General features: G+C 40.8%; 2 protein-coding genes across 3 annotated transcripts in view; both read right to left on the reverse strand.

The window, feature by feature from the left end:
* Window positions 1-834: 834 nt before the first annotated feature.
* fam120a (family with sequence similarity 120 member A) lies at window positions 835-23,236 on the reverse strand. Its single transcript, XM_088917873.1, has 17 exons — window positions 22,278-23,236; window positions 19,652-19,898; window positions 15,873-15,955; window positions 14,112-14,240; window positions 13,170-13,260; window positions 11,849-11,946; window positions 10,462-10,730; window positions 9,594-9,681; window positions 9,230-9,451; window positions 8,708-8,879; window positions 7,994-8,243; window positions 7,278-7,392; window positions 6,582-6,791; window positions 5,215-5,389; window positions 4,479-4,617; window positions 3,951-4,047; window positions 835-2,740 (listed from the first exon to the last, which is right to left on the reverse strand). Exons 1-17 carry the CDS (start codon window positions 22,749-22,751, stop codon window positions 2,432-2,434), a joined length of 3,168 nt encoding a protein of 1,055 aa, XP_088773999.1. The 5' UTR covers window positions 22,752-23,236; the 3' UTR covers window positions 835-2,431.
* Window positions 23,237-24,986: 1,750 nt separating this feature from the next.
* The window catches only part of LOC148835439 (serine/threonine-protein kinase WNK2-like), a 49,824-nt gene continuing 46,840 nt past the window's right edge, over window positions 24,987-27,970 (reverse strand). For both annotated transcript variants that reach the window (XM_088916172.1, XM_088916174.1), the window contains one exon: window positions 24,987-27,626. In XM_088916172.1, coding sequence (XP_088772298.1) covers window positions 27,279-27,626 — 348 coding nt within the window. In that variant the 3' untranslated portion in view covers window positions 24,987-27,278. The remainder of the gene's footprint in view (window positions 27,627-27,970) is intronic.

Here is a 27,970-nt window from a genome sequence, read left to right on the forward strand (position 1 = left end):
GACTGTCTACAAACATCTATTTTCCACAGCTCTTGCATTATAAAAACCCCAGCTTGTTTCTGGCTGATTCCATATCGAGCTCCACACTGTATATTATAACTGAAGGAAGGAGGAAGACATTGTAAAAGTGATCACTTTTTGTGTCATCGAGCATCACCTCTCTAGGCCATCAATGGTTTCAGCAGCTTTATCTTAGCTTTAACATCCCTGGCCTGCTATTCTGCCACGGTGACAGGAGTGCACGTTTGTGTTTATGGATAAATATATGGATTTGGAGCATTTTTTTTTAAATGGAAAATTTGGTCATGGAAAAAAGGCCAGGACTATTTTCCCACTACCTTTGATAGGCGACACCCCTTTGAAGGTTAAACAACTGTATTGCTCCTAGTTTGAAACTAAATTGTAATAATTAAATGACCCTCCAAGGATTAATATGCATGAGGCCTATTTTGATCAAGATTATAGTAGATATGGACATAGGGGAAAGATGATTAATGCAAACCAATCTGTCAGCAAATTATCCTTTGTAAAAAATTTCTTTTATAGAAATATTCCTCTTTCCCAGATGCACAGAAAAGGGATAGAAGGAAGCCCCGTATAGCAACAGATCCTAAATACAACAGACATGAATTTTAATGAAGAGCTTAGCTGTTAAAAATAAAGTACGTCTTGGTATGTCTAATTCAGCTACATTTGACAGCATTTGAGATTTACCAGCTTCTTTTAAGTACAGCGTTTGTACCATTGCCTACTAAAAAACTCTTGAGGACAGTAACAAACCATGCAGAAAAAAATGTAAAATATGCACTTTCAAAAATACACAGGGGAATCCAGTTTTATACTAAAAGAATAAAGACTTTTATTAAGCATTGTAAGTTGCATTCAATTGCCTTCAAATACACCACACCACAATCCATCAACAGTCAGTCAAACCCAACAGTAGTTCATTCTTTTACAATTCACGAGTTAGGTAAAACTCCTTTCAACTTACATCAAGGTAACCTATTTAGCTCTTGCGGGCAGGGGACTGGGGATTACACCGTATTTCTGATCACTAATGTGTGATGAAAAGCATCAGGAGAATTAGATGAAAAAAAGATTTAAGTTATGATTCCGATTCAGAAGTACAGTAAGTTTGAAAACACTAACGTAAACATCAAAATGATTACAAGTTTACTTGCTTATGCTAAACTCTTGATGGGAAGGTCAAGCGTCTTGTTGACTTATTTCCAGCTACAAAAAGGGGGTAATTTAAGATCCAAGCTTTTTTTTAACGTTTTTCTTTTTTTCAGAGATGTTTTGCTAATATGAATGCATAAAACAGCAACAGAGAATAATAATGTATACAGTAATGAATACACCAGGGTTAACAATATTTAAAGTGGCTAGATATTTTTTTTTGTAAGTTTTCTTGATTAAATGCAACAGAGGTCAATAATCACAAAAATTTAAGGTTAGAGCAAATCAGTTACTGACTAAACAGTTAACACCTTTTATAGGACTATTACTGATTATTAGCCTTTTAAAATTTTGCAAATGGGCACAGTAATTGTAAGGATGGAAGAAAAAGGACAACATGCATAATAACTACACACCTTTTAAAATTATGAACCATGCAGAAAGTTTAGCTGAAACAGTAGTACTAATGTTCTACATCTGATTCAAGAAACCACATTGTTCATTGATCACGGATGCATGGCATTTATGACACAAAATGTACCGGAATTTCTTGTTTTATCTTTGCAAGGTCATTTGCATCTTCAGTGATTTTAACTTGTTTCTTGACGTTACTTAAATAGCTAAGAGTATGACGTATACTTAGATCATCAGAACTTAAGCTGCTGTATTTATTCTACAGTTATTTGATTTTGAAAAAATTCTGCACATTTCAACACAATAAAACCACAAACAGCGATGAATCATATGAGAAATGTGGTTGTGTTTCTTTTTTTTTCATATCTGTGATTTAAATTCTCAAAAAAAGCATTTACTGTGACACAACACAAAATCAATTACAATGGCTAATATATGGTGCCAGGTACTGAAAGAGTATCTCAACCTATAAGTACTTAAAGACTGCCAAATGAAAGCATTTCTCAGCTTTTGTATTTCAAGAACAGAAAATAACATTCTGCGTAACCAGTTTGAAACTTGTAAAGATCATTTATGTGGGAGTGAAGTGTCCTACTCCTTTATTGGTAGTATCATACGTGTCACTGGTTTAAAAGTCTTTTGAACCAAAATAAAAAAAGAAAACAAGACATTATTCTTGTATAGACTTGCTGACATCAAAGAGGGATCCGAATTTCAAAAGTCCTCATTTTCTCTTACGGAGAGGAAAAAATGTACTTCAACTGTAGGCTTTCCTTCTTCCCAGATATTCCTAACCCTAAACCTTCCATCATCCTTCACCCTCTCTATAAAAATAGGTTTACTCTTCTTTTTTTAAGACAGAGGCACCCAGAGCTTCGTCTCTGTGGCAGTCACTGTCTGCATTTAGTGCATTTAAATGAGGATTTGTATTGCACATTTTAGAGTCACTGCTCAAGGCACTTTCAGGCTGGTTGGGAGCCCTGCCATCCCCTTTGTTCCCATTCAGCGGGAAAGCTGGTTTACCCTCAACTCCGTTCTCAGCCAGGGACCCGTCTGAAGACGGCGGGGGAGATTTCGATTCCTGTGGCTTAGGCTTCTTTTTCTCTTTAACCACCTCGTTTGCAGAAGCAGCATATGCAGGTTTGCTCTGGTGGGGGGGGGAAAAAAAAAAGAAAAAGAAGAAATATAGAGAAAGGACGCCGCTGAAACTGAAAGATTGCCCGGGAGGGGGAAGAAAAAAAAAAAGAAGAGAAAAATAATCACAATCCCCGACCGCACTGATGCCAAGAACGCACTGAATGTATTTGAATAATTCTGTCAGCGGGCTGCACTGTGTAATCTTTAGGATTGAGTGTTTTCCAATTTCCTTTTCTCCTCGCTGCAGAAGCCTCAATTCAAACTTTACCTTTCGGCGCTCCACTGCAGCTTTCTAAAGGATGTCCCCGGGATCTCTTTCTAACCTCCTTTCACCTGCTGTCTTCCTCGGCTGATCACATTACGGCTTTAGCGGCGGGGCGGCTCAGCAGGAGCACACAGGAGCCCGAGCACAGCCCTTCCTCCGGGGCTGCAGCCAAACCTGGCAGCGGTGGGTGACCTGGACTCGAACCAGTCGCATTGCAGCGGCATGACACACTGCCCATTCGGATTCGATCGTCGAAATAGTTCTACCATTTCAGAGCCCCCCTGAGCTTTTAAGCTTATAAGCCCTTCCAGGAGAAAGAGGATTGTTTCACAAATAAGCTCCCTTATATCAAGCAGGTTTTGAAATTTTACTTTCAGTTTCCTTGAAAAGTTTCCTCTTATATTTGGCACATTTGGCAGTTCATTACTAATCTAAACATTACTCTTGTATCATTTATGTATTTCTAAAAAAACAAGAGCATGTGGTTTGTATGTATTATATGTGCTTTGTTTACTTTGACATCAGTGAGCCATTTTGAACTAACTTTACAAATCCTATCAGAGAGCTGTTTCCACATGGTTACTAGAGAATACCATGGCAACGTAATACCATTAGTCTAGCAAACGTGCTGTTGCAGACTACCCTGTCCAACATGTTTACAGATCAAAGATTTCTGTGTGCTCTGTTTGTACGGAACAGTGAACTGTCAGAAACCCGTACGTCGCTGAAACTGCCAGATTAACACAAAAGAATAAGCGTCAAGTGTTTCGGTTCGTTTCAGGCATGTGTGAACTAGTACAACCCCAGAGGCGATTGTGTTGTGAAAACATACCGTGAATATGGGTTTCAACGTCTTTCTCTCTTTTTGAATTTCAGATAAGTGACAGCACCTTTCAGTGATATTCTCAGTTTTACTGAACGATACTATTCCTACCCACAACCTCAGGCGTCTTACCTGGTATGATCCCTGACTCTTGGAACCTCTGCTGTGATACTTGATTCCTCTCCCAAAGGTCCTTATAACTGGAGTTGAAATGACCCCTCTTGGGCGCCTGGTGAATAGAGATCAAATTAAAATAACGTGGGCCTTATATTGTTGTAAAGATACATAGTTTTAAACACCCATTTTCCTTCTGAAACTTTACAAAAGGAAGACCGAGATAGATACAACCTCTGATATTAACTTCATACCAATCGTTCCATCACCTCTGAAGGCAAATCATATGTTCTTTGAAAAAAGACCGCGGGATTCGCATCCATGAGGACACACCACATCGACGCGAGGAATTACTAAAAAAGCTTGAGTAAGCAGAGGCGCCACATCAAACTACGGGACAACTGACGGAAATATCCATACAGAAGCAAAAGGAAGGCATGGTGGAGAGAGCTCCGTTTTACATTCGGAAGGGAAAAGGGTTGGGCTCCGTTAGCACAGCAGTTAAACGCGGGATGGTGTTGAAGCGGGCATTTTTGGCGTGCTTACCCTCTGGCTGGTCCACCAACTGAAACCACCTGGAGAGGAAAGGAACCCCTGCCCCGCCCGCGCCTGCTCCCTGCCCACTGGCCGACCACGGTGCCCGCAATCTCCAGCTTCCCACCCTGGGAAGGGATCGCCTGGAGCCCTGAGGGTGCAGAGTCGCAAAGAAAAAAAAACAGCTCGATCACAATTCAGGCCTGCCAGGTCCCTGGGCCCCAGCGTGGCACAACCAGTAAAGGTACTTGCTCAGGGTGCGGGTTGAGTTCTATGGGCCTGGGTCTTGCCACTAGCTGACCGTAGCAAGGATCCCCCCCCCATGCAGAAGTTCACAGTGGGCCAGAGCACCGCCGGCTGGCCAGGGCTGGGCGCTTGCTTGCCAGCAAACGGCGACTCCTGCAACTTGGAAGTTACACCAGTAAGAGACATGCCACCCCTCCAGTCAGGGCCAACTCAGGTTGTGCTAGAGGAGCATGCCAGCACCGCGTTGCTTACGGTGCTGCTTGGGCCTTACAAACGACTGCGGCCGTCTTGCTTTTCTTGGGCTGGGCTGCTGTAACGCCTCCATTTCCCTTCGGGATCAATAAAGTCTTATCTTATTCATGAAACTAGTCAATATAAAAAAATACAATTAAAAAGAAAGAGTCCAGATAAAAAAAGAAAGATACCTTTAGGAAGAAAGACAAAGCAACGGTACGAATAGCTGTTCCGTTTCCGGAAGACGAATAACAGACGCAAGACTTACCAGGCAATCCTCTTCCTCTGCCCTGAGGGGGTGGCATCGGAGGCGGGGGGTAGATGTTAGTGGGGTAGAACGGCATGCCGTGTGGCGGGAACGGCAGAGGGTGAGCCGGGCGGGAGAGATTCAGCCCTTCCAAGATACTCTGGCGCATCTTCTCAACCTTCGCAACCTGTTCGGCCTGGTCAAACACAACGAGAGTCTGAGTACAGCAGAGCCAATCCCGAGGCTCTGAAGCGTCTCCAGGTTGAATACGCAATGTTCCTGTGTCCCCCTTTCAGGACATTATAGAACCTCTATAATGTAATGTGCACAAATCAGAACCATGGACGCCGAGCCTAAATGAAACGGGTTTCGATGCAAACACGAGAATGTTATTAAAAACACATTTAAATGTCCTGCTCTGTCCTGGACAACTGAGCTATTTCCTTGTGCCCAGCAAAAGAAAACCTGACATCTAAAAGGTAACGAAATATGTGGCATTCTTCATCTGCTGGTAAAACAGGATTTTTTTTTTTTAAATCAAGAAAATCGCTTTTTTAATCTAGAATGGCCAATTCTTTACTACACTCACTCGATTTGTGATCGCCAAATTCCCCTTTTCATGGTGCGGCTCGCCGCTATGAACACCGTAATAGCATGTCTGAGAATGCAGAACTGCAGGGAGACCCCTCCAACGTGCTCACCTTTCAGCTACCCGTTTTTAAACCCATCACAGGCGGCGCGCCCCCGTACAGCACGTTTACCGCTGAACAGAGGAGGGGCCTGTCCCTCACTGACCCCACAGCGAGCTGCCCGTTGCCAGGAGCTGAGAGAGCCCCGACGACTAATCCCAACCCCTCTCTACAGGGACACTCAGCCAACTGTGCACCGCTGCTGGGAGAATCCGGGCCACAGTCGGCCAGTGACATGTTTCAAACCTTAACCCAGGGATCAGAGCTCAGCCCGCACTCGGGTGCCCAACCAGAACGCCAAACCTTTCAATGCTCAAGCCTCACTTTGCACAAAATGAAACGGATTGCAAAACAAATGCCATGAAGAAATCTTTGTCTTTAGGGATCTCCAATATTTCACGTGCCGAAAGACACGTAAGGAAGACGATATCAGCGACACTCCAGACATAGTTAAGCTGTACCAGCAACTCTCAAATTCACAAGACACTCGCATCAAAAACCTATTACTAAAAGGTTACAAAATGCAACCTGGTACCCTCTACAGCATGCTTTATGTGTAAACGTTTCACAACCTTAAACTAGACTTTATTTGATACAAACTTTACCTTATGAGTACAATGATATGGCGTAACATAACTGTGAAACTTATATGAAGGAATGCAAGAACTCCCTACAGGTAAAAAGATCTGGATCACATACCTGACCATCACAGAGGTCAATTAACGGAGCTTTGTCCCTGTTGGCTCTTATGAGTTTACTTTGGAGAAGTTTGCCGTCGAAGTACATCCAGGGACAGCAGTGCTCCCAGGGGACTGGCTGCCCACAGACGTCGTTGGCAAAAAGAGCCATATCTACACCGCTCATAAACAGAGCAGCCAGCTGGACACCTCGAGGATCAAGGCTGTCAATCTGGGAGGGGGAAGGACACCAGTTAGTGACAAGGACACCCAGATGTCAGACCTGAATTTTAATTACACAAAACAAAAGGGATATCATATCCTCCCTGTAGCCAAGGTAAAAACCAAAACAAGCATTTACATTAACAGTAATTTAAGGTAACCTGCAGATACAAATTTAATGAGGACTGAGAGGAGAACTAAAAAGAAACAAGCAGGAGTGAGCTGCACTCTGAACAGTGTACAAAAAAAACAGCTTTCAGTTGGGGGAGCCTCTCTGGGTCTGTGGATCTGAAGAAACCCTCAATAAGGCTCCCCACATATCTTTCTTTTTTTTTTTACTTGTCAGCAAAGAATTCACTCCCTACCTGCTCCCTTACCCTTTCTGTTACATCCTCCCTAACGGAATCCTCACCTTGCCAGGTAGGGACTGAAGAAAATTAAAGACAAGAGTACAGTTCTTTAACCAGCTAAGGCATCAAAAATAATCCAAACTCACCTTAAGTTCCTGCAGCTGGTCAGGTTCATATAGTTTAGGAGAAAGTGCTTGGGCTAAGAATGCATCAAGTTCATTGCGACGCAAAATTCGTACTCCTGGCCATTGTAGCATAAACCTGGAATAAAACATATATGGGAACTGGAACTTTATTTTGATAGCTAAGAGTTTTTTTAGGGTGCTTTTTGAAGGCAAATCAAGTAATACTATGTAAGGTATTTGCTGCTGATTTATGAATGACTAAAATAATTCAAATAATTGTATTTCGATATAGACCACCTCCCATCTGTGACATTCATCACGTATTCTTATGCAGAGTATTTTAAAATTAAGAACGTATTGAAACAAAACTTATTTCATTACCACCTACAAAATTACACAAAGTTGTTTTTTTTACATTTTTGAGAAATAAACCTATATTCCCTCCAAGAGAGCATTTAATCTTTCCTTGAGTGTTAAAATAAAAAGTGTACTCCAGTTTATCACTAGCCTGTCCAATAGTAAATACTCTAAACGTGCAAGAGAGAAAAACTTACAGTACAAGACTGGGATGTTAAGGCACATGATGCAACCCATAATGGGCTTTGAAAGCAGGAGACAAATGTACATGCAATTATATTCATCTCTGCCAATCTTTCTGCACAGTCCTGTCTGAAAGCCTTTGGCTCGTTTTACAGCCAAAAAAAAGGGGAAGAAAGACACTTCTCAAAATCGCTTACCGCAACACGCAGCACAGCACCATGAGAGGAGTGGGGACATTGGCTGGGTTCAACATGGCTGGAGTATCAGATCTCATGCAGGCCAGGAAAGCCCTCATCCTCCTGTTTTTGTCCTCCACCGCCTTCCCCAGCCACAGCTTCTTCAGGTTGGGACAGGTCCACTCCCGGAAAGGCAGAGCCTCCACAAGTTCTGGGGTGTGGGGAGACTTGCCTTTGTATGCAGCCCATTCCTTTATGATAACTGCGGGATCTAATGTCAAAGATTAGGGAATGATTAAAGAAAATCGTGCATATGTAACTCCCAAGAACAAACCAAGCACATTCTTCCATCATATTTCAAGCCCAGTTTATGAAGCATGCACCTGTGCTAAATAATGCTTAATAATATAATAGCATGCACAATGCCTTGTTCACATATTTAGCTTGGCACCCATGTAATCTAAGAGCTGGAAAGTCTTCCAAATTCAGTTGCTTTGGCCTCAGAAGCTCCATAACACTGGTTTTCGTAGGAAAACCCAGCCATATCACACAGATCTCCCTCAGGTCCTGGAAAGCCCATGTAGATCGCCTGGTTATTTGCCCTCGGTGGCAATAAGGTCTAAGGTTTACAGGGTACTGAACTTGTTTCCGATTACACCCACATGTAATCTCTTGGTTTTTAGGGCTACAAGACGTTCACTCCTAGACTATTGTTCCATGAGAAAGCCCACTTACACTCTGGAAGTCTGTTCCGCCTCAGAGCAAGTCTCTCAGCTTTCTTCTTGGCCTCAGCCAGGCTGAATAAAACACCGTAAACATACTGTCGGATAGGCCTGTACAGCTGAACAGCCGAAGGCAGGTCTTTATTGGCTTCGTCCTCGATGGTGATGGGTATTTTTATCTCACCCTGCAATCCAGAACAGGGCAAAAAATGTAAACAACAAAAATATCTGTGCTCAGATCTGAAGTACTGCACTTCAAATGGTGGCTTAAGCTCTTAATTACATATACTTTTTTTGGGGGGAAAACAACTATATGGTCAGGTGGGTGGGAAAATTCTATATATGTTTTTTTCATGATGCCTTTTCAGTTTCCTTAATTGCTCAAGTCAACCCAAAGAAACACTTCAATTTATCTGTTCAGCATGCAACTCAATCTGTTGATACATTTCCCTTCACAGTGAGCTAACAGCCACAGGGCAAGTCCAAAGAATACGGAGCATGTGCTTCTCCAGGAAGATGCGTTTACTTCCCCAACCTTTGTAAGGACGTGGTAGATATAGGGGTACATCAGGCCCTTCCTGTGTCTGTGTTCAGCCACGCGCAGGACCTCTGGGGCCACCACTGGCAGAGGAGGGGTGGTAATATCCATGTGGTTCCTGGTTGGCATCGACAGGAGAGAGGGGATCTGGGAATTTCCACCGTGACTTCCTCTGCCTTCGCCTCCCTGGCCTGCAGAAGACACAGACGAATCTTCGGCCTTAAAAGAAAAAACAGAGCACAGATTCCTTGTTAAACGGAAAGCATGTGGAAACTAATTTTTTTAAAGACAGCAAAATTGCAACCTCTTCCTTTTTTAAGGAAAGATGTAATTCCTTTATTTAAAAAAAAAACCACATTACCTTTGCTTGGTCTCCCAGGTCTCTCGCTGGTATACTTTCCGACTGATTTCCTTGTTTTTCCCATCCTCCCTTATGGTCACTTATATGGCTAAAAAATACAAGTCATTTATAATTCATTGACAATGTATTACTCTGTAAACACAATTTTTCCCCACCTTCTTAAAACACAGAACACTGATGGAAACGAACACAGAAGCTTTTGTAATCACCACAGCGTCTGCACAATAAAATTCTTATACGTTTTCAGATTTAGAAAAATCTCAGGGCAGCCCATAAATGCTTCCAGTGTTTAGGGAATGAATGATGGTGTGTTAACTGTAACAACAGCATAACAAGACACTGTGGCTCCGCAACATCAAGTAAGGGGTAAAACAGGGCATGTCTACATGCATTCAGTTGTCTTGAAGAATCCTGCATGTTTTCTGCCAAGGCAGAAATGCATTATGTCACAGGATGTTTGTTTGTTTTTTTGCTGCATGTACACAGCCTTGAAATTTGTCAGCACGAAAACAGAGAAACTAAAAAATGAAAAGAAACACAAAGAGCTGGCAAAGCCCAGTGAAAACTAGCTTGCTCTGGCAGGGGGGGCTGCAGCGTGCTAGGAAGGAAGCCATGAACCTGGTTAGCTAATCTGTGGCACTTGCAACTTGCAACAGCGCTTCTTCGCTTTTCAGATGGAATCCATCGCCAACTTGCCGCTTTCTCTCATCACTTTATTTTGCAATCAAGCTGCCCTGTTGCACAATAATACGGGAGGGCATGGGATAAGAGGGGGGGGGGAGGAATACGCCAGCAGTGCTGTGAAGCTGCCATTAAAAATGGTGCGCACAAGCAAAGAATTTAAACAAAAAAACGGCAATCTGCTTACTTGGCAGTGGTGCCGCTGTTTTCGTCGTTTTCAGAAGAGGAGGACGTGGAAGAGGTGTTAAAACAGGCAGGCTCCACGTGGTTCGGACTGGTGCCCTGGGCAGGGTTGATGGGAGAAGACCTCTCATACAGCGGAGTGTGTTTCCCTTCGTGAGGAATGTTGCTGAAGCTGTTTTGCTCGGGTAGACCTTTCCCCATTGGAGAGTCCGGGTTGAGGCCAGGCTCTGCAAGCGAGGACTGATAGGCATTCTGGCCCGGCAGCTGCTGGACCTGCGAGATCAGGAGCACAGGGAAGCTGACCGCACTGTTTTTGATGTCCACGTACGAGGAGAGGCAAGTAGATAAGCAAACAAAACTTGACAAAACTAAAAAAAAAAAAACAAGTAATAGGTTTATTCCATGCTGAAAAAAAGAAGAAAGAGAACACAACGTTTCGGCCGTGGAGCCTTCTTCAGGTGTGAGGTGTGCTCACACCTGAAGAAGGCTCCACGGCTGAAACGTTGTGTTCTCTTTCTTCTTTTTTTCAGCATGGAATAAACCTATTACTTGTTCCTTTGCAGCCTACGCATGCTGACGCAGCTCCCAACCTGAACTAAAACTGAAAAAATGTTGGGGAGAATCTGGACTACAGTAAATGCAAAGACCAGTTTATCAAACATCTACAGTTCAACACAGAAGCCTTGAACCAACAAGTGATGTTGTCTGAAAAACATTACACAGTGATGTTTTTTTCAGTTATCATGCCAGAATAAACTCCGACAAGCATGTTATTTTAAATGTCAGTGTGGGGGGAAAAAAGTCTGATTTCAACATCAAGGGTGTCCACCCTTGGTCCTGGAGAGCTACACATTTTACAAGTTTAAAAAAACATACTTTTCTAAACGCTTACATTCTGAGCACTTGAACAGATGAATTGTTCAATTAAGCAGCTCAGAGATCACTGGAATTGGAAACACCAGCCCTGCAGCTCTCAAAAGTTGGCTGGACAAACATGGACCCAACTGGACAAACTCACTAAAGCAATGACATAATCCAAGTCCTCACAAATGGATGAATAAAGGGTGAGCTACCGGCACAGGCCTGCTGGACTGTGGCTATCCAGGGCTATGATCAGACACCGCTGAAACACTAGTTTTAAATATACCAATAACCCAACACAGAAAGGTGTCGCATTTAAAGATTTTTAATGATAAAAGGTATAAATGTATTTTGAATTATAACAGACTTTGTTCGCAGGGTTGATTTCTCTGATCCATGCCAAATAACGGCTTCCCTCCAACTTAACAAATTCGGCTGCCCACCAAAGCATCCACCCCCGAGACTGTAACTGTTCACCACGTTCCAGAGATTTATTCCCGTATCTGCGGCGAGGCACCGCGTGTACTTACTCCAGGCTTTGCAGGAAGAGCCGTCTGTGGAATGTTAAACATCTGAGGAGGTACATATGGTGGCATGGCAGCAGGCACTCCAAACTGATTTGGTCTGACTGTACATAAAAACAGAAAACTTCATAATTGAGTGCTTTCTTTCCGTACTCAAGAGAAACGCCCACCAGCACAGCTTTAAACACTTCATGCTTTCAGAATCACACAGGCCTGAATCTTTGCCGGTGTCCTAAATGTGATCCTGTATTAAAGACTCCCTGATCAATTAACACGGGGAAAAAAAATGAGATTCCAGTGACATACCAAACTGGAATTAAGAGCAAATATTTAAGTTCTAAAATAATTTGAAATTCCACGTTCTGTTTCAGAATGTTTCAGTCTTTTCTTCCTCAAATAGTTGGACTAAGTATCAGGAAAACTAAGAATCCTCTTGTTGCCAAGTACACATTACTTAAAAGCAGCATGCAGTTTGTCTAAAATTAAAATCAGGAGGTAAGGGTTTGGGGACTGGGTCTTCCCTATAAACCCAGCTAGAGTCATTATCCAATGTTCCATTTTTTTCCTTCTTAACAAGAAGTTCTTTTGAAAAAGCACTCTGCTGTTGATGTAATGATTACACTGGGGAGTTTTTCCTCAACTTCAATCTGAGGAACATGCAGGCTGTGTAAGAGTCCTTTCTAAAGAAGCCTATTTGTATGCACAGCACATACCAGCCATTCCAAATTGCACAGAAAGTCTCGGGGCAACTCAGAAAATTTCACACATCGCTCTGAAAGGGGGGCTGGGTCCTACAAGCTAAAAATTCGCTTTACTCATCTTAAAAATGTGCAAAACGTACAGAAAGGTTTTCATTTTCAGCCGGAATAAAAAAAACAGGATGAAACGGAGAGATCCCTGCTTTCATTACCCCCACCATCGCCTTCCTTGTTTAACAGGCACTTCTAACTCTTACACAAAAAGCAAACGAGCACTTGGGGATGCCATGGAAACCAGGAAAACAGCTACGAAGACCGATTACAGAAAGCCCTGTTAAGACAGAGGTAACCAGCAGGCAAATTTAAGGTTATAATTAGTTGAATAGTGGGAAACAGTTCTTACTGCCGTGCTCTGCCGCGACTACCAGTAAATCAGAACCATGGTCTCGACAGCTAAGGAGCAAACCATGTCACAGAATACATCTCGTCTTATTACCTACAACTTTAAAACAAATCACAGCCCTGGTTGCTGTCCTTGAGTATTTTAAACCAGTCATATATCAGGTGAAGGGATCGTTTTTAATCACCAGAAATTATGTACAATTAACAACCTCGTGCTTCAAACTTACCTAAATAAGGAGAGAACTGTAGGGGTTTGCTGGCTGCAGAGTAGTACTCAACTGCCTTCTTAAATCGGATAACTTTGTCATCAGTTCTGGACTAGAATACAAAATAAGCTTGTTAAAATACAAACCTCCACCACTTGGCAAAAGCAAGTAACTTCATCCCCCAAAAAATGAGTAAAGACATCTGAATCATGAAAAAGTAGTTAAAGCATCATATCACTGCAATGAGGTTACTTTATACCCCTTGTTACACGTCCTCATATCACTGAGAAAATTACAGCTTAATTTCAGAACAGTACAACTGGTGGCAAACAAAGGGATGAAAACACAGAAGAGAAAGTCATTTTACAAAGTTGAAGATAAAGGTCTTCTAATTTTAGAATTGTCATGACCAAGACTGCATTACTGAAATTCCCATGTTTTGGGAACAGTGCCACAGATAATGGCAGAATAGCTTCAGAAATGCCCTGTGTGACATTTTACTGAACCACACAGAGTGTTTCCACGCCTTTGGTTTCTGGGGGGTAAGGAAACACAGACCCAGTCATATGTCTGAAGCTCATATCCAGCTATTCCTTGAAAGAAACCAGGGTGCGATACATGGATCAATAAGCTGCTAACTACCAAACAAGCATAATGGGCCTAATGACATCCTCTTGTTTCTGACTGTTCATTATATACTAGATTACAAGTGTTTAACCCGTGGTGGGCCTTAAAGAACAAGTTTTAGTCCAAAAAAGTTTTCTTGGAGCTGTTAATATATCACTAGGTAAAAAATAAAATGGGGTTTACAAAAAATGAGTAAAATGTGTTCTGCCCCAAAAAGTACAAAACGCTTAACAAGGCTCAAAGCAAGTAGCTTCAAAATACCAGTATAGGAAAAAGACCCATGATAACTTTCCCAGACTAAAATGTTAACCTTTGCACCTTTTCGAAAAGCCTTACCTGCGAGTGTTTGAAGATGTCTTTTGCGATGACTTCCAAATCATTGACATCATTAATGTTGCGGACATAGTCGGCTACTGCCTTAATAACCACATCACAAGGAGGCAGGACTAGCTGGTGTGCACGTACCTGTCACAAAGTGCAGAAGCCAAAAGTTATTTTCTGGAAACTTATGAATTTAATAGTTCTAAATTGAGGTCAACACTTTAAATACATAGTTCATTCCTTAAAATTTAGGACATTCAGAACATCTGAAACTTTGCAGATGGGACAGTACAAGAGGTAGAAAGCAAACAAGGAACATCACTTTGAGACGCTAGCTGCTTCTACAGATAAAGATTTCAAACAAACCTTGGATTTTAATCCAAACTGGACAAGAGAAGGAGGGCATTCATCTTCTGGAATTATTGAACATAGGTATCTTTGCTCTTAAAATGGATTAGGGAGTTGGATTATTAAATCAATGCTTTAGAGCGGAACAGCTGTAAAAGCTCAAGTACAGTTTTCACCAAAAATGTATTAATAAAACTACTACTTGTTTTCTGATTTCTGATATAATGTACTATTAGAAGATCAATTACTGCTGATGCACTTAAGGCATGTTATTCTTATGAGATGTTAAATATTCAAAGACCCGATTACAGAAATACAATACCAGAATACCTGCTCGAAATTCCCATTCAATGCTATGTGTGCGACGCCCAGGAAGTCACAGGAGGTCACGGTTTCAACAGGAAGGAGCACTCTACCTAAAACGTGCAGCCCTTCGCTCATATCGAATGTCTTTAAATGGCTTAACCACTCTGGGGGCACTTCACCATTTTCTAATGGATACTGGATAAACCTCTCTCTTACACAAGGGCTCAAACCACAAATGCCGCACCTCCACACAGAGAAAAATGCAGACTCACTAACCACCACAGCTCCTCAACGAACAAAACCATCTGTCGAGTAATAATGTTGCGCAAGAGGCTCCGTCAATGTATTTCCAGGTGAAGTCATTTCTGACGTTACTTCAGAGTCTTGCATTTTTTCGACCATATTACATTTCCTAGCTACAACAAAGGATAGATTGTCTCCAACGATTCCGCACAGTGATGATAAAGTCTCTCTTTATTCCAGGTTGGCAGGGTAACAATGTCCACTGCGATCAGACAATGAACTGAGTAGAAACAGAAAGGTTTCATGTACTGTAAAAACCCTCCCATCAGCTACTGACCTGGAAGAAATGGTCAAATCTAACTTGACACTCAAAAAAAAATGCAGACCTAGAGTTTTAATTCCAGAAGGAGAAATGTACCAACGCTCCACGAAATGCATATATTTCTTCGATAATACCTCCATCCAGGTTTTGAAAACTTTAATAGAGACACAAATCACTGTATGTACCTTCGTGTTAGAAGAACTATCCTTCACAGTTAAATGACAGACTGTTTCAAAATAGACTAACAGACTCACAGCCTGCTGTTATATGAATATTTGATCAATATTTGAAAGTCTTGTCAGGAAGGAACTGAGGTGAGGCAGCACTGCAATCTGCTTGGTCTTGAATTAGTTTGTAACCCCTAGGCTGTAGTTACTGAAAAACTGCACCTGTTAATGAAATTTAACATTCGTTTAATCTCCTGCTTGTTAGCAAGGCTTAAGCTGACAAAAAAACGTCATTTCGGCTGTTGGAAACAATTTGGGAAAAAAACACAACAAGTATTAAAATGTGTTTTCTATATCACAGCGTTTTCAGTCTGCAAGCTGCCACATTACCTTTAATGATGCTAAAGGATGCTCAGGACCAAGTAAACTCCAGTGAAAGGCCGCCAAATCTTCATCAGGCAGAATGTGATTACCTACAGGCAAAGAAAGAAACGCCCAGTTTTCAATATGATATAAAGGCATGATTTCGCATTTTCCCCATTCATCCTCTAGAAACATGGCAAAATGCGTACAGGGTGTAAAGATATGCATTCTGGTGAATGCTTATTTCAGAGCTCCGCACGAGTCAACAGACACTGCCACATTACCATGACTGAGACCGGTTCAGAACACAAATGTTTTTAAAGCGGAAGACAAATAGAAAAGAACAACACTACATCCACTCAACCCGCCGTGAGAAAGCCGTGAACATCTGACATTTACCTGGAAACCCCACTTCCCCCACATCTCTGTACACATTAAAACATGTACAGCGCTTGCCACAATAAAGAACCCATGACGCAAACCACAACTGCAAATGCCACATACTGAAGCATGCCCGCCACTCTTCCACGTCCCAGACTGCTTTATTAACACAACTCCGGTTACAAAAACCAATTCAAACAGGGAAAAAAAAAACTTTGAAAGGTGATCTTTTGACTTTTGCTCAATTGCACTGATTCACTATTACCTGAATTGTTACAATGAATTGTTTGGGTGCCGTATTGCAAAAGTCGCTTCTTTTGATCCTTGTTAGCGATTTGTTGCTCTTCCATTTTTCATTATGAGTGGGCATCTGCGTCAGCGAGATGCATAGGAAGAGGTAAAGCTCAATTCCATGATGAGAAGGAAAGAAAAACTTTTTTTTTATATATATATACTTTGAAGCGTGGAAACAACCCTCACATAATAAATTTGGGATAGTTTCCTTAGCCATCAGTGGAAAGTGTACAAACTTTTAATGTTCTTATTCAGGTTTGCACAAATAAAAATGTAATAAGCATTTTGAATACCGCTTCTAAAAGTCTTCTGTGCTTGGGTAGTGTAATTCTTCAGGGAAGGAGACAAACAGTATTGTCACATTGCCATTCAAGACAGGATACCACAAAGCAGTAATGCAGGAGTGTGGCCTTTAAATTTAGGGATACCATTTTCTTCCTTCAAAACACTGAATTCTGAAGTACTGTGAAGAAAATACACCGATCTGAGGAGTGTAGCGTCAATATTTGAATTCAACTGGTAATACCAATCCATATTGGCAAGGCTCAGTTTCGGAAGTTGTTAGGTTCTGCAGACAATGCTAAATCTTACAAATGTCTGCTTGCCCAAAGGAGTAATTGCTAAGCACTGTTCAATATCAACAATGTAAAACTGCCACAAGCTGAAATTCAACTGGAATTACAGGCTACATATATTTGTTACAAGCTCACAATTTCACAAATCATTTTACCTTAATGTAAAGCAAGCAAGTCTTTTTTGGATTCAATATTTTTAACCAAACCAAAGTATGCATCCAGACTTTTCTATGGCTTAATACTTAATTTCTGTTCAAATGTCTGATAATTTTCATCATACAAATGACTTCAATGACAATAGTTAATTTGCTACACAAACCTAACTTATTGCTTTGAAAATTAAATTGAGATGCAGAACTGCTACACAAATGAAAATCTTGTTTCTATTCTCGTCCTTAAGATGACACTTAATGCAATTTGAAAAGTGACAGATCACAACTTTAAGCCAACACAAGGCTCTATTCCTGGCCTTAAATCCTTTGATACAACGCTACACACTAAAACAGATTTCCAATACAGGTTTACACACATTTGTATTCCTCTTCTGTTTCTGACTACTGAAAAAAATGAATTGCTCACACTTTTACAAGATGAAATTTCAAAATAAACACTCAATGGAGCTCGGCTGACAACAAAATAGTTTCTTATACAATGTAAAAAAAAGTAATTTTTTTGTTCTCTAGCTTTTAAACACAACAAATATGCAAAAAAAACTGATTTTCTAGCAGTTGTGGCTGACTTTGTTTAATTACTATAATAAAGCTTGACTGGATTAATGTCATGATTCTAACAGTGCTGTTATTTTATAGCATCACAGCCCTTACGGACACTGTGGATCTTTCCTTTCGGGCTATGATTAACGGTAGCAGTAGGAGATCACATGGGAGAAGAAAAATCAATATGCAATGTCATAACAGGTGGAGCCACATTCACCAACGAAAGAGATAAAAAAAAATAAGGATTCACATTTATCCGATGAAAATTGCTCCCAATAACCTTTCTATTGAATACTGTGCTACAAAATTAATTCCAAGACAAAGAAAGAGTATTATATTTACTCTTAAGTTAAATGTAGAAAAATAGGTTTAGCGCTAAGCAAAATACAATTTACACACACCAGTGTCTGAGACAGCCAGATGAACACGAGAACAACCGAGCAAACAAATCATGGCAAATTTTTTTAGACCCAGAGTGACTGTTATTCTTTAGTAATATGTTGATATTTAAGTTCGAACTTGAAAAAGAAATCCTGCAATATTAAACCGGCAATGAGCTAGAATGCATACCATCCACTCAAATATGAAATTGCTGGCTCACACATAAAGGCTTCAGCAAAATCCACAAATCCCCATAATAACCAGAAATAATGTTTTAATTACTGAATCTGCAGTCTACTTTTTTTCTCCCTGTCCACTAACAGATTCAACTATAAAATGAATTTAGGTTACAAAGATCAGGTTAAAACCTGCTAATCCAGTCAAGAGTTGTGCCTTTAATAACCTTAAGTTACAAAATAAGTGTGATATTTAACCAAGATTGTGTCCTCTTTCAAAGTCTTTCAGATATTTTTATTTTTATAGCCTTTAGTACACCTGTTATACCATAAAAAATAAATTAAATTGTTTGATAGTAACCAAATCTGTTAACTTTTAAATGTAATAAAGCCTGGACAGTTAGATGATCACATCATCAATCTCCAAAGTTTTCTACATGGAGGATGTTTAATTATATCTGTAAAAAACAGGATTTTTGGTGAGGCCCAAAAGTACCAAAACTAAAATCATGAGGAGTGTTGAACAGATATTAGGATGTTTTGATGTGTGCTACATTTAGAACCTTTTACTAATTTTTGAATAACTTCAGGACTATGGAGCTGTTGGGTTTCATGGCTTCTTAAAAAATTTCATGTTCTTAGTTTGACTGCTATCAGCACTGCAATGTACCATCCGATCTCAACACGCTTCACCTGGTGGAAGAAAACTGATCCGATTTTCTCTTTGAAGCAAGAACAAACAGAGGAAAGTATTCAAGCAAGAACAAATATAAGACAGAAGAAAATGGGCACAAAACATTGTAATGAGGGCACAGAACAATGCCACTAGTGTACAAATATCCTTCTGTAAAACAGCTTAAAAGTGCTCCTTGCCATGCCAACGTCAAAGACCAACACCAAGGGGATATTAGTGTCACACATTGATGAACTAATATACTGAATCTTGAACCCTTTTGGTGTCTCCTTCTTCCATAATAAAAACTGTTTCGAATGCTGCTACAGAATATTAAAGGTATTCATAGAAAAGGAAACCAGGCGGAAAAATGAGGCTGCTAGGCCAACAAACTATTTTCCAACAAACATATTTAGTGTGAAAGTAACAAGGAGAGGCCTCAAAATTAACTCGTCTTTCCTTAGCACTAGTACAATAGGCCAGATACGCAAATAAAACGCCTTAATACATGGTTTAATCAAAACAGCAACCAGCTAAAATTCCATGTTCTAGCTGATTGCATGCTTTCTTTCACTGGAAAACGATATCGAAGAAGGAATTAGTCACCTACCTAACAGTGCAGCAAAGATTACAAAGCGATTTGGATGCAGGTCGAGCTGCTTGGCAACTTCGTGCATCAGGTACTGGCTGGTGGTGAGGCTCTTCCCATTCCTGCTCAGTTTCAGGGCATGGGCACTGAAGTAGTAGGGGATGTTACACAATGCGTAATCGGAGTCGTACGCGACCAAACCATGGAAGCCGTTCTCCCGGCATAATGCAATCACTTCTTGATGGTGATCCTCAATACTCTGGGCAACCTGCAATATTAAGAGAGAAATCAAGGTGAAACGACTAATACAACACACCAGGCTGCAAGCTCCAGACAAGTTTTATTGTTAAAAATAATTACTGAAATAACAGATTGTGAGGATTCATTAAGAACACCTGGACTGACTTCTAAATGCTTGCAATCCGAGAATTTAGCAGGGCCGAATTTACCTGCCTAGGTGTAATTGGAGCTTAATATATACTGGTGTTAAAACTCTAAGCACATATATGTTTCCTGGTAGCTGGCTAACAGGAGAAGCAAAGGTTGCTACAGTTACACTTAACTCCACCTTAGGTATTCTACAAGAAAAAAAAGACAGCCAAACCTGTTATCCTTTAAATGTAGTGAAAAGACCAAGTTGTGTTTTGAGAACTGAAGTCATGTAAATGCTAGGTGGATTGTAATATGATCCAAGATAAAGGAAATCGTGTTTAATTCAGCGATCAGGACATTTTTAGAAAATATTCACCTACTTAATTTAAACCTGATCATGGCTGATGTAATACTTCCAATATCTTTTGTATTGCAACTTCTCCTTCAGTAGATCACTATGCTTACACTTGCACATTAAGAGAATAAAAGTAGAAATGGAGCCTTCTTCCGGTGTGCGAAAAATTACAAAGACTTTTGATCAAAACAAATCTGAATAATGATCAGAGTAAACTGCTGATCAGAGAAAGTCTGTAGCTTCTCCACAGTCTTTTCACGACGATATCCTAGACGATCTGTTTTTAAAAACTGTGCATTGTTCAGCCACAAAGTGGGTCAGGCAATTCATGAATCGTTTTTTCAGAAACTGTAACAGTTTCTCCATTCCGAAGTGAGGCCTGCATGCCCATTCTAGGCCTGCCTGCTATACTTAACAGCAGATGTGACGTGTAAAAACAGCAGAGAGCCAATCGGCAGACTACGCTTCCAACATAACTATACCCAAGGCATCCCATGAACAGCCTATTGGAGTAGGCAGAAGGTGGGACTTCCAGCATCATGCCAGATTTTTCTGCAGTCCTCCCCGATCATAAAAAGGTGACTTGAAAGCTTCTCAAACCGGGATGTTTTGGACTGCACACGTAACTGGCACACTGACAGCAGGTCAATAAATTATTCTGTATGAATGAATAGCACCTACAATGATCCCTCTCCCTTTGCCAAGCGTCTGAACGTGATAATCACATCCATCTATGAAATATACATTTAGCTCAGAGCACTGGGATTTAAACTCTGACTGGGTGTAATGCTAAACAAATCTGCTGTACAAACACGTCAACTGGCTCAGGGAATGGGGCTGTTTCGAGTAGAATAGGTGTGCAGAAACCCACTAGTCAAAGTCTTAGTAAAACCCTGGAAAAGGGCTTAAAACTCAAAAATATTTTGATAGCTATGCCATCCAGTCTGGCATAATATAATTACAACTTTCAGAGCAAGAGAAATGGATGGGAGCTATTTTTAAAGACAAGCTACAAGCAACAACGCTGTCAGGCCATACAGATATTACAGTTCAGGAACATACAGCAGAGAAATATTCTGTAGTTATTTAAATACTAGTTTTTATCATCTTCCCTTGAAGAGCTTTTCCTGAACTTTGTGAGCAAGGTAGACACGAAACAGTGTTTCAGTGAACCTATACACGAGTCTGCAGAAGTTCATTCATCTCTGACAGTACAAACACACAAGGCTGAAGACACGTCGTCAACGGTGGCGAAAACAGCTGGTGTCCTTCATCACACCCTTTCAGAGATGTCTCTTTCTCCAAAACGTCACATGCAATGTTGTCAATACAGGGGTTGGGGAGGAGGGGGGGGGGGGGTAAGAGGTCAAGAAATGCTCGAACCCCACGCCAAGACGGAGCCGGGTCACCAACGACCTTCCTCACCCCCCTTGCTCATCATATCGATCAGCAACAAAAGCAAAGAGCTGAACCCCCCCCCCCCCTCCCCCTCCCCCGAAAACCAGCGACCGGCCTCTGCATGCCTTCCGTCGGGCGATCAATCTGGTCTTCCTGACTTTTCTGAAAGACGCCGCTGCTATCTCTGTTTTTGCCCCTCGGGGTGGGTAGGGGGGAGGAGGAGGAGGAGGAGGAGGAGGAAGGGGGGGGGGGGGTACTTTTAATAAGATGCACAGGCAGGGGCAAGAACAGAATCGGGAGGTTTTTTTTTTTCTTTTTCAAAAAAAAAAAAGAATACGTGTCCGGATGAACACTTCAGACTGACACCTTGGATTCTTTTTTTTTATATATATATACCGACCTCGCCATTGGAGGCCCGACAGGCGACTCTTTTCCCTACGACTGTCTTAAACGACCCCCCACCACCACCACCCCTCGTCACCGTAACGCGTTAAAACTCGGGGCGCCGGAGACTCCACTTACCCCGATGTGAAACCGGAGCAGTGCCAGCCGGATGCAGTGGGCCATGCACACCGGCGGCAGGAACCAGACCTTGGGCGGCGGGGTCCCCTTGTTCTGGACGTGGCTGATGATCTGCTGCGCCGTCTGCCTCTCGTTCACCTGCCGCTTGACCCACTCGTGAAGCCGGCCCTTCTCCAGGGCGCCATTGAAGCACACCAGCAGCTCGATGTTGCCGTTGAAGCAGGCCTTGGCCAGGGCGGCCAGGTAGCCGAGCATGTGGTTCCACTGGCCCCCGCTCACCCAGTCGGTGTAAAAGCCGCCGTAAAGTCGGTGGAGGCAGTTTTCGGCGTCCACCAGCAGCCGGAGGGGGCTCTGGGGTGGTCTCTGGCGGCCGCCCCCGACCAGGCTACCCCGAGCCAGTTTCTGGAGCTCCACCGGCACCACGGCGGTCGGGCAGTGCTTTTCGATATATTCTTGGAAACCCTGCACGCCCATAATGGCTGCCTGTAAAGGTGGTGGTGGGGGGGGGAAAAAAAAAAATCAAAATCGATTTAAAATTGGAAAAAAAAAAAGGTTGGGATGTTCCGTCCTCCTGCTTGTTTGTTTGTTTGTGTCAGAAAAACAAGAACGAGAAACGTAAAAAAAAATCACCAAACGGGGGGGAATTTAAAATGAGTAAACAAATCCCCTCGTTATTCCTGAAACGGATTAAACGTTGCCGCTGTGGTTGTTGCTGGTTTTTTTTTCTGGGGAGGAGAGAGGAGGCGGAAAAAACAAAAAAGAAGAAAAAGAATCCTGTGTGGGGAAAGCAAAAAAAAAAATCAAATCGGGTTGTTACAGATGCATTTGTTAATTTTGTTGGTTGTTTCTTTTTTTTTTTGGTGAGTTATTTTTTTTGGTTCATGGCCGCTGGCCGCCATGTGCTGTCTCACGGAGCCATGTCTCTGGATGTGTCTGGAGTGCGGAGAGAAAGAGCCTCAGTGACGCAGGGCACGTACCGTGCGCAAGGGGGGGGGGCGGGGCCAGCGCGCCGGGGGCAGCGCAGGGCCCAGATGTGCGGAGCGCGTCTGCAGCGCGCTGGAATCGCCAGCCGGGCCAAGAATGGTTTTTATTATACTGCACATGTATATGTCCATGAACACATTATATGTGCACATACGCACACGCTGTATAATTCTAGGATGCAGTAAGTAAAATAACGCATAAATACTGTGATATTCCATTCTGGGAAAATCCAAATGCATTGCTGCTGCTGCTCCATCATTTTTTTTTTTCACGGAGTCCTAAAGATAATGAATATTTCTGGGTTTTTTTTTTTTTGGGGGGGGGGGGGGGGAGGCGAGAAAAATAAAACTTCTTTGGAGATGCCGGAGGCTTTCGCGTCTGCTCGGGTACGTTGTGTTTTTTTTTTTCCCCCTGACATAAGCAAAAAAAAAAAGGAATCGTCTTCGCATTTTCGGACGCGCAGTTTTCCGGATTTTTTTGGTAAAAAAAAAATAGCCTGCTTTTTGTAGTCATCCTGCTGTTCACCACCAGTCCCGTGCAAGGTGATCAAAACAGGTCTGTGGGAACTGTAATACTGTTAAGTCACTTTAGAAGATTTTGTATGGCTTTGGCTAGATTGTCTAATTACTAAACTTCTCTGAATCAAACTCTGTCCTTTAACAAGGTTTTTCATTACCTACTCCCTAATCCTTGCGATACGTCATCGACTAGATTCTGGTATTGCAGACCTGTAGATTTAAAATATAGTATGAGGAAGTGCCCTAAAATTACTAGCGCTGTCTCTTATACATTACGTTTGACACTGATGCTGTACACGGGTTTCCAGATCTATCCAAACAATGTATCAAGTTAAGTTAACGTTTAAACTAATATTAGTATCAATATACTAATATTATTGAATTGAATAACACATCAATTTCACTTTGGGATCAATAAAGTCTTATCTATCCATCTAATGTTAGTAGCGTGACATTATGAAAAAAAATTAATTTGAAATTTTGTCCGCGTCTTTTTCACCTCTCTGGAGAAAAAAAAAAATCAAGTCAGTATAATACAGTACCACCTAGTGGAAGTTTAGCATAAAGCGCCGAAGGTCTAATTAAACTTTTAAGTTGAATACCTGTACAATCAAAGTCATCAATAATCAATAAGAAGGAATCCGTCTTGTCCGATTTCCCTCTATTATTGCTGTTTGGTCAGATGTTTATTACTTAAAGGGAAACCACATTGATATGCACTATCTTTAAGTGAATTGAAAAAGACAAACCACTGCAGTATAAACTATGCAATCCTCTAATGAAATAAAATATTAGTGAAAATAATTATCATTAACGTCACCAATATTTTGTCTTTTCCTTATTTGCAACAAAAGCAAACTCACAGAATAAAACGTTCTAGAAGGTAAACTTGATTCTCTGCTCGAGTGCATCCTATTGCAGTGATCTTACAGCTTAATTCGACGGCTGACTAAGTCACAATACTAAGAGGTCAAAGAAAAAGATCTTCCCGCTACTGTGGGGGCATTGTTAAAATTCAAAAGAGTGGTTGGCACTCTTTCAATAAATTCGATGTATAATAAAGTAAAAATGAAAAGGTGACTCAATTCTTTGATCCCTCCACATTCAGAACCTTCCTTTCATTCCATTGGATGCAGAACACTGCATCTCCCCCCGTCAATCACAATAAAGCATAAAATAAGAGGTAAAAACAGTACACAAGACAAACTTTGTCAAGCACAAAATATGTTTATTTCTTTCTTTAAACATTTACAATCTTTGTGAGTTAGTGCCACTGACAGAGTCAGCTCATGTAAGAGGACTAAACAGGCCAAAGCAAATCTGACATCAAGTTGTAGTGCAAGCATCAATGTTTTTGAAAATAGGTTCTTGTGTCTGCTCATGAAGCGTACTGACATGAATATACAGAAACCAACAGAGAACAGAAATCTCTTACTACTGAAAATTTGCCAAGGCAGAAGATTCTGCATAATATTCTATAAAAATCCAATTCAAACCGAATTGATGGAATAATACATATTAAAAGGGTAGGAACAAAAAATAGATAACACTTATAATTACAGTAGAACTATACAATTCACAGCTTGGCAGAACAAGACATCACTGCCTTTCAGCACGTGGTATAAAATCATCACTGCATGAAAGAATATTAAGAAGTGTGCCTACACATTTTACTTTCTACAGTGTTATTTTTAAACCTGTTCCAATATTTTTGTAGAGTATTTTTTCGATTCAATACACAAATCGTAAAAGCAAAAATATCGATTTCACATGTACAGTTCATTAATGATCTTGTGCCATTTTGTCTATGAAGTGAAACGGCTTTTATATCAGCAGAAAAAAAAATGGTAGTGGTTTTGCCTCCAGTTTCCAACTCCATCAAGAACTATTTCAAAAGAGTGTTTAACGATTAGCCGATTCATTTACATCAGCTAATCACTTTAAAGAACATTAACAGAAAGATGTAGTACTGTACAATGTTTTAAAATGAGAAAAAAAATCATTCCTAAGATTCACATTAAGAGGACAAATGAATAAAATGTTTCGGGACAATTGGAAAGAAGAGAAAAAAAAGCTTTGTCTTTATTGGTAAGAGCCCCAGAAAAATACCACAATTCACATTTGCTCTGACATAGTGATAACACTGTTTCACATTATAAATTTACAAAAAATATTACCAATGCTTCGATGAAGTTACATTGTGTAATTTTTGTTCAATACCAGTAGTTGGTATTTTGAATTAGCTTCCTCCTGACCTTTTGTCCATGAAGTCATGCAAATGTGTTATTGGGTTTGCAGCTAGACAATGTGTCCTTCACCTTGCATTCTTCTCTAATTGAGGAACTACACAAATGGAAGTCAAACTAGCAGCATTGAAAAATTTAATGTACATAACCAAAGCGAAATAACTTATACAGTTAACTACTGTGTTCAAAAACTAGTGATTGCACAGCTCCCAAAATAATAAATAGTGATGAAGAAACAAAAGTAGTGCCCTAAAGTAATAGCTGTAAATGCATTTTTTTTATGCAACTGCTCAGTTTTCAAATTCTAAACTTAAAGAGTGGAAACAAGCTCCAGATATCCATTTTTTACTAAGGCTTAACAAAAGGCCACTATAATATCTGAACATTAATGCAACATTCAGTAGATTCAACAAAAGCGCAACTTTTATTAAAAAGAAAAAAAGCATTCAAAACATTGTAGATATCTGGAACTGAGCTTTTAAATTGTGCCCGCAAAATTTAATCCCATGAATAAGGAACACTGTTAATAAAAAAAAAACGAATTCATAACTATCTTCAAATCATTTCTGACTGTACATTTGTTAAGTACAACATGCAGGATGTTGCACCAACCTAGCAGGTGAAAGTGTATGTTCTGAAATCTTATAACCATATATCCCTTCAGGGAAATCAAAAGGCAAGTCTGCTGTTCCAGGTGGAGACAGCAACTGAAATGCTAAGGAAAAAAAAAAGTGTTGTTTGTTCCCCCACATCGAAATAAACACATCTACAGCATTTATAGTGCAGTGTTGAGAGGGCATTTAAATGTAAACAACCAATTATTTCTAAAGAATGCCAAAAAAAGTAAAAAAAAAAAATCTTTCAAACATTTACATACCTCTTTCCAGCAGAAACTGAAAAGCATGATTCAAGGCACTATACTCTTGCAGGGTAATTAACTTTAAGAATAAGTTCAAGTTCTTCAAAACATCTATACATTTTTTTTTCCAGTTGCTAGTGTTTTAACATACAAGCATATCATTAATAAAGTGTCTTAATAATAGTTGAGAAGCTACAATTGCCCAAAACAAACTACCGTTTAATCTTTGTGAAAATGTTTCACAGTGATTGCATGATGCAATGTATGGCTATGTGCTCAATCAGCCCTACATCAGTTGCCAGCAGAACCATATCCAACAGCACAAGTGTTATCTATAAGCAAGTACACTCCGGAGTAAAGCTTTTGAAACAATGGACCATGACAGAAAGTGAAGCTAAGTAGTCCTCATGTTGGGGCTCGGCGGGCTCAAAATGGGGTTTTGTAGTGGCACAGGAAAAACTTGCAAACCAGAATTGCCAATGGAAGGAAATGCTACCACCCCCGGGGCACCTAGTACTCCAACTTGACCCACTGGCCCAGCTATCCCGGGCCACTGTATTCCATACATGGATGCTGGCATCACTCCTCCAAACTGGCAGGCTGGCATTAAATAGTTAGGCTTTATCCCTGCAATTGTATTGCCATTCAAGGCTGGTTGAATTCCAGGTGCCAGGGCAGCCGTCATTGGGCACGAAAGGGGGATCTGGTACTTCACTGTCCCAGGTACACTTGGATATTTCACCTGTCAGAGAGAAGGACACATTTTAAATATTTAACAGTTATTAAATATTATACCCATTAAATCGTCAAGAATGTAGTTTTACTGCAGACTGCTAAATAAAATTACACGCTACAGTCATGTACATCACTTTTCAAATGATTTCCATTGCAAACTACCTACATGTATGACTCATATGATTTCCAAATAGATTCCCGTGACTTAAAAGACACATACAACTAAGCAGCTAATGCAGCAGAGAAAATATTAACACGATGACATTCTCTTATTAATCCCTGAAAAAACTTACTCATACAGAAATTACATTAAGTAGGGGGTGCTAGTCAATTTTAATGTTACATCAGTTT

Source organism: Atractosteus spatula, chromosome 5 (assembly GCF_055471065.1).
Source record: "Atractosteus spatula isolate fAtrSpa1 chromosome 5, fAtrSpa1.hap1, whole genome shotgun sequence".
NCBI lineage: Eukaryota > Metazoa > Chordata > Actinopteri > Semionotiformes > Lepisosteidae > Atractosteus > Atractosteus spatula.